The following is a 14,807-nucleotide window of genomic DNA, read 5'->3' as shown; positions in this document are numbered from 1 at the left end:
TTTAAGCTCGCGGAGTCAGCGTTTTCCAACTCATGATTTTGAAATGTTTGCACGCTCTGCACGGATGATTCTCATTTAAATTGATGAAAAAAAATATATGTATTAAAGGAAAATATACCTAACGTGTGTTTTGAAAATATTAAGGTGGTTCCGTATCTAATTTAATGATTTCCAGAGCTTTTTAATTTTTCTTTTATATTTTGTGCTTTTACTGTGCTGCAGCGTGGTGTATTCGCAACCAAACGCTCAAAATTGGACGTGTTTGACTAGAAAAGATTGATGTAAAAGTAGGTTAAAACCAAAGATTGCGTCCTCCTTGGTTTTTTCTCTCTCTTTTTCATTTTTGTATAGTTCCTTTCAACTCCCCGCCTGCCTGTTAAGTTCGCCCGTTTTCCCCGACAAAATCCCTGTATAGCTTGACAACAACGATGCAAAACCATGGAAAACGGCATTGCCGCGGCGTGTCGCATTGTCGCCAGATGGCGCTGAAAAACAGCACATTTCCCCTTTTAAATTCATATAATATTCATATTTTATCAAACAACCTGGCAACCTGGCCATGCCGTGTCGTGTCCTTGTGTGTCACCTTCATTCAAAGCTACAGATAAATGATTCAGAATGCAAAATGCACTTCTCAACTTCATTTCACGGCAGGCTGCCATGTCGTGTCATATTCCTCAATTTTTCATCTCCTCTGGCAAACCTCCGACCGCATCTTGCGCCCCAGTGCATGGTCGCTTTGTGCGATTGCAGTGATGGAATGATTTGCCGTCAGCGTGAAGCAGGTTGCCTCCTCGCCTGCCGCAGGGGCAGATTGAAACATCACGTTAGCTTCCCCGCCGTGGCCCTTGCATATTTCACCGGAGCGGAACTTGCAAGCCGCTCTCATTTACCCCCTCATTAAGCACAGAACTCGGTGACAACATCAAAGGCTGACGTTCGTCGGTTTGCCTACCTCAAAGGGGCTTTCCGCCCCAGAGAGCGCAGCTGTGTTGATCGAGTGACTCCAGACAAGTCTTGATGCTGTCTTACGTCTGTTTATCGGCTTCACTTCTGAAATTATCGTTAATTTCTTCCATGTCCATAGGATAGGACGCGGTTCAGGAATCATATATAAGTCGAGGTACTGCACTGATCTGTGCTCGGAATGCATAAACAAGGTCGAATGAACTCTGATATCAATTGAAAACTGATAGTCCTTAGAAGTAAAGTTTTGGATTTTCAAGGGAGGACCTCAAATAATTACCTCTCGCCAACGAATATGAAGGAGTAAGAGGCCTCAAAACCTTTATGTAGTATCACATTGTTCTGGCCCAGCATAGTGCAAGAAGGTGGTCAGTGAAACAGGGTACCTTTTCGTTGAGATCAGTATGTACAGCTTTGTGCACCCAAATGAGACCAATCAGTACTGGTCCAAACACTGTACCGCATCGATAACAATTCGGGTTACGTGTTTGGGCGTGAAATATGTTATTGAATTCCTTCGCCAAAAAAGAAGGAAAAAAAGGTGAGGGAAAAAAATTGAGTCTTTCGTTTCATTTGTGTTCCACGGTGTCAGGAACCCTTATTTTATGAAGTGTCAACTTGTTTCGGAACTTTTATTATATCTCATAAATTTATAAGGTGAAATTCCCTTCGCACATCCAATATATTTGTGCTTGATTGATCCCTTTAACCCTGTTTTAGATCTGGTAATGACAGTATTGCAAAAATTTATCCTCATGGCCAGGCCAGGTCCGCATTTATACCCTATTCAACACTCCGGACTAATTTTCTAGTCACGCCCCTCTATACACGTAACACCAAGACACGGTCTAGAGGAAAATGATCTCAAGAGGAAAATGCAGTTTTTCTTCATTGTCGCACGGTTTTGCAATTTTAGATGTCAAATGGTCAAAACCGTTGCATCGCATAGTTTAGGGTCTCTGACATAACACGTGTGAAAATTCGGTTACCCTTCAAATAAGTGATTATGCAATTTTAGTCACTCAGGAGTTGAAATATTTGTATTTTGCAATTTTTTGTCTTGGCGTCCCATTTAACACCCCGAACCTCAAGATTTATGATAATTAAACGGGTATATAGAGTAAGAAGAGGTATGCTTGAGATTTTGAAGAAAGTATGCAACTTTTTGTCAAGCGGTCCATGAAACTTCAACGGGAACCCATTTATATTAAGACCTCACAATAACTTCAGGAAAGTGAAGCCTGGAAAAACAATACCTGATTTGATCTGTTCTATTCTGTAGAATGCGATTGTTTTTTTGATAGTGAGGTGACAAAAACACGTATTTACCTACTTGCTAAGAATATTCTACGGTGCTTTGTGACCTAATTTCCCCGGTGATCAAAGACGCATAAATGTTTTTTCCTCTACACGGTTTTAAGCGACTGATTAATTTCAAATTAAAAAAAATAAAATAAAATAAATAAATAAAAAAGAGGGTTGGCACCTTAAAATTTTTCAAGAAATGGCTTTCAAACTTGTAATTCCTTTGATACAGATTTTTTTATTCCTTTACATTTTTTCAATGAAACCTCGAAAAGGCAGATCTATACTCCCTTTGAACACCACGGAAATTTGGCCCCAAAACATCGAGGGAAATTTTTAGCAAGGGATCGCACTTTTCTTTTACATCCGCGGATTCGTCAATACTTATTATTTCCTCGACCAAAGAGGAAAAAGTAAAAAAATATCCACCAATACGTATCATTTCCTCAACTAAAGAGAAAGAAGAAAAGAAAAAGGTAGTTCTTGGGTAACAATTTTGTTTGAAATTTTTCCATGCGATGATGAGTGATTTTTTGTCATAATTATAAACAGAGGATGACAAGAAAGCAACGTTGGAAATATAATTACTCGTCAGGCTGTTGGACTTCAGCTTCGTGTCGAGCTAATACTAAGGTGATTAAAATAAAATCTAGGAAAATAATACTGAATATCACGAATGAAGAGTATAAGTAAAGAAAGGTGTGAGTCGTATCAGGCGTTGTCTGAATTATCTTCAAGTACTGAATTTTCCGGGACGAAGAGGAGGTAACAAACTACAGCACAAGTCTTGACCGCAAAATCCTCCTGAGGCCTTGACTATGAAGTTTTCGCAAAACTCACGCTTGATCAACTTTGAGACGACACAAGTGTATAATTTTTGACTTCGGATCAAGCTTTCTAGAGTGCATTTCACCGCGGAGCCAATTTTTGCAGTCCAATTGTCGGAATGACTTGATTGCACAGCGCAATCTACCCTTATTAGAGAGTGAATACTGCTTTTACGGAGCAAATTTCACCCCTTCGTCTCATTATTCGAGTTTTTGGGGGGCATCAAAGAGCTCCGGACTGAACTGCCCTTAGCATTGATATTTCAGACAGTGCAATGAAAAGCTGACACAATTTGAAAAGCGCCTGCTCCGACTCACCCCCTCTTTCCGCTCTACTCATCAAACAATATTTAACACCACGTTTTGTAAGAAGTAACACTCATTAAAATTTATTCAGATCAAAGTAAATTCGTCGATAAACAGAAAATCCTTAGCTTTAACTTAAATTTAGCCTAAAACAAATAAATAGACAAAATAAACTAACAATAAATACAAAATAAATAGTGGAGATTTGTTTGACTGGATGATGAGACTGATGAATGGGGGGGGGTGGCGGGTGGTTTAGGGGTAGGGGTGGAGATGTGCGGGGATTTAGTTGGCGGCTTTTGAGGGCGGTTTCTGGTAGGCCGCGTCGGGGACAGATCGCTTGTTGAAACCGACGAAGCCAGCTCTGTCGATCTCGTCGAAGTTCCTCTGTCTCTTGACGAAGCTGTCGAAGCCCGAGCGGTCGATCTCGTCGAAGTTCCGCTTGTGCGTGAATTTGTTGAATCCGGAGCGGTCGATCTCGTCGAAGTTTCGCTTCTGCTCACCTAGGGTCGATCCGCTGAAACAGAGAGAGTCAACATCAGGGCTCAAGAAAACAGGAGGATTTCCGCGCGCACACAGCCAAACATCGAGGAGTGAAATTCGGTGCCGGAGTCCATACAGCGCCCAAAAAAACCCCGAGTGGCATGAATGCGATGTGAATAAATGGAGATGTTGCATGTGTGAGGGGTTTGCGATTTGACCATTGATTTTAATGTAAAAGTTCGCGAGAAACACGATGGTGCCACTAGTTTTCTCTGAAATCATCTCCCAAGCTCAAAAAAAGCTCTCAAAGTGAGGCCAAAATGGAGGGGATATCGCACCCTACCCTGAGAGTCCTCCTCTACATCAAAACAAAATCTCCATACGAAGATAGGGAGATAATACATTAGCAGGGTTGCCGTGTTTTCAGTTTTGGAGTCCCCAAATAAAGTGGCAGCCCTGTCAATGTATTTGCTCCCTATCTTTGCATGAAGGAGTTTGTCTTGATGTACAGGTGGACTCTCAGGACAGCGTGGGATATCCCCTCCATTTTGGCCTCACTTTGAGAGCTTTTTTTGAGCTTGGGAGACGATTTCAGAGAAAACCAGTGGCACCATTGTGTTTCTTGCGAACTTTTACATAAGAATCAACAGTCAAATTGCAAATTCCTCACACATGCAACATCTCCATTGGCATCATAAAAGCGTATAACGCTCCGCAAAAAGAGTAGACTTCACTCTGTAATGGTGTACGTTACTCCATAAGGAGAATATATTCCGCCTCGCATTCATATCACTCGGGGTTTTAGGGTCTTATATAGAATATGGTAAAGAATTTCTCTCCAGAATCTTTAAAATATAAACCTGGAAGGAAGTATAAATACAGCGGTACAGTGTTTAAAAAAACATGCTGTCGGTCGGAAGCGTAGCCTCGCATCGCGAGTCTTTAAATACCTGCTAGTTGTGCAAACTCAGTGAGTGTAGGCGGAATAGCTGCAATATCAAATTTAGTAATTCATTTTAATGAGGAGGGACTTTCATTAAGGGTGATAAAATGACGAAAGAAAAGATTATCGACAATTATCTCAGGTTTGGCAATGCTGATTGTCCGGAAAAAAGTGCGGATGATAATTCTCCGGAAAACAGCGAGCAGATGCACACGATGGAACGCGGAGTATTGTAGTTTTGACATGACATCAAACTAAAGTTGAGGCATGAGTCATAATCATAACTCTCTCGCATAATATATAAAGTTGCCCTTAGGAGTGCTTTATTCACTGAAGTTTCAACGGAAGCTGCGGAATACGCCCTCGTATGCAAGAGGCGTACTGCAAAAAATAACCCTCGAATGGCTGAACAATAGTGGATCAATTTATCTTCCCACATTTTTTTGAAATTTTGACGCAGACATCAAAAACACCGATTAGGAATTTTCAGCCTTAATGCCTCTCTAGAGATGTTGTCTCTCAATTGATTCTTTAATGTATTTATTAATACTAATTTATAAGTTAGGCCTACACTGTATGTTAACCTATACATTAGTAGATTAACATACCTTCCGATAATTGATTAATTTCGGCAAGAGGGAACTGAACAATCCTATTTATGAATCGGGGGAAAAAGGTTTGAAGTTTCCCTTTATTTTAAGACTCAATGTAAGTAATCAACTTAAAATCCATATTTTGGGTACAATTTTTTTTCTCCATGGGCAATGAATTTTTGGTCAGTTATCTGTGAAGGTTTGAATAGAAAGTGGGGACCAAGCTAGTCCGTCCTAATTTTGTCGGAGAATTTTACTGGATAATCAATGTGCAGCATTTTTCACCTTAATTTTCTGTCCAAAAATTACAAAATTTTACCTAGAAACTAGACACAATTTTCTAGAAACCTCACGCTGACAGACGAACGAGCCCGGGACCATTTTTCGGAAACAAGTCTTCTTTTGACAAACTTTTTTTTTTTTCTTTCTTTTTTTTTTTTTTCAAATTAATCCGACATGCGCTTGTCATCCGTTTCGCTAATAAAATAATCAACAAAGCTCCAACCAATCATCATTCGACGATAAATGGTGTTGAACCCCGTTGAATCAACTTTCAACTTATCTGAAACAAATTGTCTTAAAGGGAAGAGGAAACATGCGTAAAAATATTATAAAAGTTCATTACTCTAGTGAATCAAACCGCTTTTCCCATCTTGAGACGAGTGGCCCATATTGTCGGCTCTGCGCAGCGTAATATGATGCCCGATTCCTCAAGAGGTCCAGATCGCGCAGAAGAGCATCACCTTAAAAGAGAGGAAGAAAACACATCTTAAGTATACGTGTGTTACTAAACCTAGACAACTCAATTGATACAATTTGAAAAGATGAAAGGGTTGGAAACTAAGTGGTCGCAGTAAGTACGAGCGTGAAATTAAATTTAAAGTCGAAATGTGATGTTTTATAAATCTGATTATGACATCTATTGAGAATGGGATGGTAGAAGTAAACCTTCTAGGGTCAGTTAATACGCATATTAAAATAAAGCCTCAACGTGATAAAATTTTAAATTATTCTATTCTTGCTTTTTTAGGAAACAAATTATTTACGCTCTATTAATAAAATGAACACATAAATAAAGAAAGGTGACTGCTGAAATAAACACGAAATTGTCTTAATCAATACTTAATTTCCATCTCCTCTGTTACATTAACATGTCGGCAATCTATAGAAAGTTTTCCTCAAAAGCCTTTCAAGGGTGACTTATAATTATGAAGTTGTAAAGTAAAAGAGTATCACCATAGGAATACAAGCATACAATGAATCTGAAATGATGCGGTTTAAAGGTGAGAAAACTCATGATGCATACGTTTTGAAAAGAGAACGCAATGTCACACAAAAATTTGAGAAAGCATAAGATCATGCATGGTAACAGATACATGCAAATGAAGAAGAATAATAAGAAAACACTACAGTGGGCACGACATACAAGGGAGCAAAACTTTATTTGAGCGGGTATTGCTCATTATATAATAACTAGATACTTAAGTGAAAAGAGGTAATGACACATGTCAATATTTGTAGTCCTTAAAATTGGAATGAGTCATAAAGCACGATGGCAGCTACGCAAAATGGTACAAATTGCGAAAATGTATCGGTAGTAATTTGCAGGATTAACGACCGCAATGGCTCAGGGAAAATGTTTTTGGTGGAAAATTTGCACCATTTGGTGACTGTGCCATGACATGACAGGCTCTGAGGATTGCATGGTAAACAAGATTGCAATGCAACTTAGAAAACGAGAGATGAAATGCAACTTAGAAAACGCTTGACAAATAACAACCGTGGCCGCAGATTGTGCTAATTACGGAAGCCAGAGCGCCTGCACTTTTGTGTGTATGCAACACGGACATCCCAAGAACACGAATAGTTGCATCCAGCGCCTTAAATTGTTCCGCTTGTGACAACTAAACAGAATGTGCGTCTCTCATTTCATTTATACATTGTCTATGCATAATGATTGGTTGATTTGAGTATTCCATCAAATTGAATAAATAAAGAATTAAATTAATTGTGAGTACATAAATAAAATGAAGACTATTCATCCGGAAATTACTCGCCTGACTATATCCGTAAGAACACGGATTACCCTCTTCTGAATAATCTCATTTAATTTATTTAGAAAAACGTAAACATCGTATCATGTAGATATTTTTTCTTATCCTCCGTAAGCGGTAACGTTACCAAAAAGTGCAATTTGCGGGACCGTTTTTGGAAAAAAACTAGCGGAATCACGACGCGACGTATCGCGATCATCCCGGATAGCAGGCTGACAAGTTCTCTGTATATAAAATTTCCCTAACTTTTCAGATATTCTGAAAACGAAAATCCTCGACTTTTCTCTAATTTTTCAGTGTTTCATTACTAACATGGTTTCTGCATAACAACCCTAATCACACACAATTCTAAGCGCAAAGTATCAGATATAGATCAGTAGCCACAGGATTCTTCTCTCTCGAGCACAAGTGACTCCAAGGGGATGTTAAATTCTCTTTCAGCTTTCTTTTGAACGATTCTGCTTACGTTTACGAAAATCGCAGCATTGAAATCTCAAATTGGTTAAACGGAAGGAATGCCACCATATCCAAGTGCTGGACTACGTTACATTTTTAGGAACATCTTTTATTTTCTGTCAGATTTTTATTTCCCGAAAATTCTGAATGCTTTATAACACTAAGCCCATCGTCACCTTCTAAAACCTGTCTTTTGTCCTAAAAATATTTCGAAAGATTTTTTTTTATAAAAAAAATAAAATAAAAATGGGGATCGAAACGCAAACGTAGTGAAATCGGTGCAAAATGTGATTCAAGGATTGACTAAATTAGAGGCAGGCTTTTTATATCCGTCGAACTGACAGCCACAGTGGAAGCTTAACCAGCTTTTGGTTTCCACGAGAATCATCATAATTTTGCTTCAATAAAGCGTCGAGAGTATCAGGCGTAAACCTAAATCTCTGCTCCTATTTCTGCGTTGAACATGGTTGCCAGCCATTCCCTCCACGTGTCGATGGCGTTTACGTAGGTCTCCTATTCAAAAATAGAGGATCCAGCGTCTACTGCACATTTTTCTTTAAAAAAAATATAAAATGTTAAAAATTGCCCAACCGCTATTGCGTATCATACACTATAAGTTTCCTTTTCTCTCTCCAGCGGGCCGATTATTGAAATTGATAGATAAAGCGATCGACTAAAGGAGAACAAGGGAAAATTCAGGAATCCGGCTGGTGGAAGTGGGTGCTTGCAATGGATAAAGGAACATAACTTAGTAATATACTGACTAATGGCACCTCACGAGGCACCCTTTAATTAATCCATTGCAAGTAATAGGATAGCTTCGTTTTCTCTTTGTCTGCTTTGCTTATAGCATTGTCTATCAATTTCAATAATCAGCTCGCAGGCCAGGGCCGGATTTACCTACTTGCCGCCCTTGGGCCGCCTGTATTTTGCCGCTCCCTTCTCATTCGTTTTGAAACATCAATAAAAAACATCAAGTGAACGTGCCAGCGGGGGTGGGGTGCATAAGACGCGTTTACTCGTGTTGGAAACATTTTTTGGGAAAGCCCTGTCAACACTACTAGCAAAAATTCACCGAACTTTGCGCGAACATTAAGTTTCGTAAACCTATCTTGGCTTGGACAAGGCCTTCCATTCATAAGAAATGAACGAAAAAATTATGAAAGAACAAACATAAATGAGGTTTAATGATTTTAACTTCCGCCGTCGCGCCGCGCAGACCACACCGTGTTTGGAGCAATGCGTGAAGTATTCCGACAGTTTTGTAGGCGTTATGAGTTTCATGTCGACGACCGCTGCTGAACGCACTGTGTTTGGCGCAATGCGTGAAGTATTCACGCAGTCTTGTTGGCGCTATGCGTTTCACGCTGACCGCGCTGTGTTTTTTGGCGCAATGCGTGAAGTATTCATGCATTCTTGTAGGCGCTATCCGTTTCACGCTGACCGCAGTGACCGCACTTTGTTTGCTGCAATGAGTGAAGTAGTCGTGCAGTCTTGTAGGAATGTAGGCGCTAATATGTGTTACATGCCGACCGCCGTGCCCAGGGTTTCTCCTTTTCATCTCAAGTCCTCGTCATCATTTCTCTCTCAGTCGGCGCCGTTCCTGGCCAAATTGCGTGTTTGGTTTCTCTCTTAACGCGACTAATTAAAGGTGCTGTCTCTTGTATAACTGAAATACGACAAAATTAGAAATTACTACACTCTCAGGAAATGAGAGATTTTGTTTGTAATTTTTTTCTAAATCCGATTTTTTTATACCTACATTTAAAAAAATTGCAAAATTTGCCGCCTCCTAGATTTGCCGCCATGGGCCGCGGCCCATGTGGCCACCCCCTTAATTCGGCCCTGTCGCAGGCAAAGGGTGTCACTAGTACAAATGCGAATACTCACAGATTCGGGATGCTTTCGACACTTTGACTTGAAATCACATCCCTTCCCTTAAAATGGCTCAAAAGAGAAAATGATACCTTGAAGCAATAACAACGGCGAGACTCGGGAATACTGGCTTTGACCCATTAATGCTCAGAACGATAAATTTTAGTCGTATTTTGGCGGCGCGAAGTAGACAAATCTGTCCACAATCGCCGTAAGTATAGCGACCGGCCCACAAGAATATTTCTCGGTGATTCCGCCTGCCCGTGGTGCCGGAGGGCGCTCGCCAGCTCCCTAGCAAAAACATCTTGTTTGAACGACAAATACTGAATTTCGAAAGTACAAGAAATGAATACTTTGTATTTGCACGTGTGAATTCGCTCAAATTCAGCGAATACGGAGTATTGATCTATTCCAGTGCTGCCATTTCCTGGAACTAGTATCGAATTCCGCAACTTTTGAAATTTTCCTGATTTTTCCCAGGTACTTTCGATATTCCCAAAATATTCCGGATCTTTTGCATTTTCCGGAACTTTTGGAAAAAATTGAAAAAAATCCCGGAATTTTTGGAAAAATTTGAAAAGAATCCCGGAACTTTTGGAAAAAAATTCGAAAGAATCCCGGAACTTTTGGAAAAATTTGAAAAGAATCCCGGAACTTTTGACAGGTCCTGGAGTGGAGGTTAGGAACAAATAGGTTCCGAATCCCGAAACTTTTGACGGACATGGAATGGGAGCACTGCGCTATACATATGATATGTTCCACACACGGAGAGCACAAAGTAACTGCAAAATGGGACACTGAATGTAATACGCTCTCTCATCTACTCGCGAGTTTACGCGCTGAACTGTAACGTTACACGGAACGGATTTTCCACTTCTCCACCCGAGCGACTTTTACGAGGCTCGACACGGCCTTGGATTTGGCGCGGGACGCATAAAAATCCGCCGAATTCGCGGGAGATCCGGCGCGGGGAGCATCCGGAGCATCGGGGAAAAATTAGCCGAGCGCCTCGGCCGGGGAGCTTTCTATCAATCTCATTTCCCGAATATGGGGAGCCGGATAGAATGTAATAAAGTAAAAAAGTAGGAAGGAAGATTTGTCTGAGCGTTTGTTTATTTTATGAGCGCGGCGTGCTACGGAAAATAGGGCGCGGGAAAGCGTAATAATCCGCCGTGTCGCACACTTGAGCGGCTACGCGTGGCCAGTCACGGGGCATCTTCGTCACACGCCACCGTGTCAGGGATGACATACCTGCGCTCCAGCCGGGGCGACGCGACGAATCACCGCGAGCCTCGCAGATTCCGAGCACTTTCTCGGCCTCGTCAGTTTCGCGAGAATTTTCCCGATATCCGAATTACGCACTGAATCGGCCACGACAGCGAAATTAGGACTTTTCGATTTATACGTCACGGGCCGCCCTTAAATCAGGGCAGGGCCGAATTCACCTACTTGCCGCCCATGGGCCTGTATTTTGCCGTCCGGCGCCCGCCCCCTTCTCATTCGTTTTGAAACATCAATAAAAACCATCAAGTGAACATGCCGGAGGGAGAGAAGTTGGACACATTTTTTGCGAAAGCCCTGTCAACACTACTAGCAAAAATTCACGGAACTTGGCGCGAAAGTTAAGTTCCGTAAACCTATCTCTGTGTGAATAAGGCCTTCCTTTTATAAGAAATGAACGGAAACATTATGAAAGAACAAACATATGTGTGGTTTAATAATTTTAACTTCCACCGCCGCGCCGCGCTAATCGCAGTATGTTTGACGCAATGCGGGAAGTATTCTCTCAGTCTTGTAAGCGCTATGCGTTACACGTCGACCGCTCCTGATCGCACTGTGTTTGACGCTTTGTGTGAAGTATTCATGCAGTCTTGTAGGCGCTAATATGTGTTGCATGCCGACCACTGCGCCGAGGGCTTCCCCTTTTCATCTCAAGTCTTCGTCCTCTTTGCTCTTCCCAGGCCAAATTGCGTGTTTGGTTTCTCTCATAACTCGACCAATTAAAGCAGCTGTCTCTTGTATCACCGCAAAACGACAAAATTAGAAATTACTATACTCTCGGGAAATGAAAGATTTTGTTGCCTTTTCTCGTTTGTAATTTTTCCTTTTATACCTAAATTTAAAAAAATTGCAAAATTTGCCGCTCCCTCGATTCGCCGCCATGGGCCGCGGCCCCAAAAACGTTATTTCGAGAAACATTTCAACGAGAAAAGACTGTCAGGAACTTGAAAAAATGAGCGCTGACTCCAGTAAAATGTTATTTCGAGAAACGTTGTAAGGGGCACGACTGCAAACACATGTCTCCTTTGAATGAGTGTACGTGTGTGAAGACGACCGCCCCCCCCCCCTCCCGACGATGGGAACCAATATTTTCTTTTAATTCGAAATAGAGCATATGTTCTTATCAAATGGAGGGAGGCTTCAAAGGACACATCTTGAAGGAAAGTGTAACTGCAATCAGTAAATGGGCTTGAACTGCAGTCAGCGCCTACCGAGCCATGATTCGGTATTTAAAATTCGCGCTCTACTTTTACTAAAATGAATAAGTCATTTTGTGCGTCTTCAAAGAATACTGAATGTGCATAAAATTATCTATGGCTGCATACACTGTACTAAAGTTTCTTTTTGCCTTACTTGGGTGTTAGTATCTGACTGACTGGAGCATAGATGTTACGTATCACCTCTCTGATAAGGTAGAGCTCGTTTCGGAGGAGGCTCTTTTCGAGCTTCAGTGGTGTATTATCTAACTTGAAAACTTGCCGTTTTGTGGTTGTTTTATGGCGCGACGTTTATTGGACCGAATCAAAAATAAAACTTTTTAGTCACATTTTGGAAATAAAAAGAGTCAGGAAGAGTTTTGAAAGCTCGACTAGCCGTAAATTTTCTCCTGTTAAAATTAAAATTAAAATTTCAGAGAAAATATCTTAAACGTGAATGTAGAGTTCACCTGTAACATTAAGTCTCATGGAGGAGTAAAACCTCAAACCTCTTTTTCTCGTTTCGATCTTGGTGTGATTTGGCTCTTTGTTGCTCAACGCGATCCACTTATTATTGTTTCAATTTCAGCGGATTGAACAATACTTTCATGGGGGTAGCCTTGTTGTGCAAAGGTGTGGGCTTCTGCCCAAAAAATGAAAAGGGCATTTTCATACGTAAGGGGCCGTCAAAACTATTCGTGTGGGAAATCTTTTAATGTGTAATCCTAAAATGCAGTAATATGAATAGGTCAGCACAATCCTTTCAGCTGTACTAATCAGCATATTAAAGTGTATAGGAAAAAGAGAGAAAAAATTGAAACCATTATTTTCCCCAGTTGTAGGGGAATCAGCCGAAATAAAAAGTTTTCGCCCTGCCGCGTTCCGATTGAAATTCAATTTGAGCCGAGGGCATCGCGCCAGTATATATGAGCATGGGTGTCACATTCCCTCATGAATCATCAACTTTAACTCAACTGTAGCGAAAAGTTCTAACGCCTCAAGCACACCTATGTAAATTTGTCACATTCCCCGTTTCGATACGCTAGCGATTGGTACGCGTTCTCACGGTACCACAGCCGCATTGACTTCTTTTTCGAGGAAGAACGCAAGTGCGATGAAAAATCCACCGCGCACAAGCCTTTCTCCGCGTGAGCCGTTCAATTTACATTTTGATGGAAGGTTAAGGATCTGCCGACTGGAAATATCCGCACTCGGATCGGAAAACAACGGGAGGCGAGAATCCTCATCCGCGCTCGGGATGATTACATGCAGATGAGCCAGAATGCGCTGGCGTCGCTGGAGACCTTGGAAACGCATCCCCATTTTCGCATAGATCTCCGTATGAATTCTGCTCGGCTGTCATTTTCGATACCCTCCTGCAAAATGAACTGGTCATGAGATTTTTCACATTCGGTCTAAGATTTTGGGAAGGTAAAAAGATGGTTGCATAATCTTGTTATTTCCATTTTCTTCTCAGAAATAAAATGTGATCATGCATATATGAGTTTTCGCACTGACGATATAGGGAATACCTATCCCTATGCTCCCTTGTCCGCTCCCCTCCCTCGTAGATGCATCTCATAACATTCTCTGATTATGTCTCATGGTGGCGAAGTTCCTAACTTTCCACAAGAAGGGTGGCTGACATAACCCCATAAAAGGAATCGTGATGCGTGGTATTTCTTTTAGTTATGAAAAATATAGAAAGCTCAAATTCTTATCTCACAACCTGTTTGCCCACATCTAAAGCATTAAGAACATTCTTAAAGTACAGGTAATTTAATAAAAACACAAAAAGAAGATAAGTCCAAGAAGCGTCGTTATGGTATATAGGACGATGTAAAATTGATATTATGAGGTTATTTAAAAGGGACGGAAAGACATGAATATTAGAACGAACATTGATGCGCTTTTAACTTAAATTACATTTACTTAATCGTCTGATTCTCAAAGCCGTGAAACCCCATGTAGATCTAAAGCGTGGATAGACACACGAATGGACAACCGAGTATACAAACTCGGGAATGTATACTTACACGGAGACAAAAAACTCGTTTGTGGGACCCGAAGTTTAGGTCATATGGATCTCTGAAGTTTTCAGATTGAGCATCTGAACACTTTAGGTTTAGCTGCCGAAGTTCGGATCATACATCTGAAACTTCAGTTCTTACATCTGAAGTACTTCAGATGTGAGAACCGAAGTACTTCAGATGTAAGAACTGAAGTTTCAGATGTATGATCCGAACTTCGGCAGCTAGAGCTAAAGTGTTCAGATGCTCACTCTGAAAACTTCAGAGATCCATATGACCTAAACTTCGGGTCCCACAAACGAGTTTTTTTTCTCCGTGTACAAAGCCAGAGGGGCTTAAATTATTGCAACGTTACAAAGTTTCACTCAACAGCTGATTTATTTATTTCGGTACTGTTCAAAACTTTATGTTCTCATTGTAGGTACATATCTCGTGTGATTACAAAAAATTCCTTGAAATTTTCAAAATGATACATCTAAATGATTACGAGTG

The 14,807-nt window shown here is 40.8% G+C and overlaps 1 protein-coding gene across 1 annotated transcript in view; it reads right to left on the bottom strand.

Moving 5' to 3' along the window:
• Positions 1 to 3,459: 3,459 nt before the first annotated feature.
• LOC109039507 (uncharacterized) overlaps positions 3,460 to 14,807 on the bottom strand; it is a 217,266-nt gene continuing 205,918 nt past the window's right edge. Inside the window, exons 3-4 of the mRNA XM_019055006.2 lie at positions 6,049 to 6,166; positions 3,460 to 3,921 (exon numbers count right to left, since the gene is read on the bottom strand). Coding sequence (XP_018910551.1) covers positions 3,690 to 3,921; positions 6,049 to 6,166 — 350 coding nt within the window. The 3' untranslated portion in view covers positions 3,460 to 3,689. The remainder of the gene's footprint in view (positions 3,922 to 6,048; positions 6,167 to 14,807) is intronic.

Source organism: Bemisia tabaci, chromosome 1 (assembly GCF_918797505.1).
Source record: "Bemisia tabaci chromosome 1, PGI_BMITA_v3".
Lineage (NCBI taxonomy): Eukaryota > Metazoa > Arthropoda > Insecta > Hemiptera > Aleyrodidae > Bemisia > Bemisia tabaci.
The sequence above is the reverse complement of the archived record's forward strand: the minus strand, read 5'-3'. Positions and strand labels throughout refer to the sequence as shown.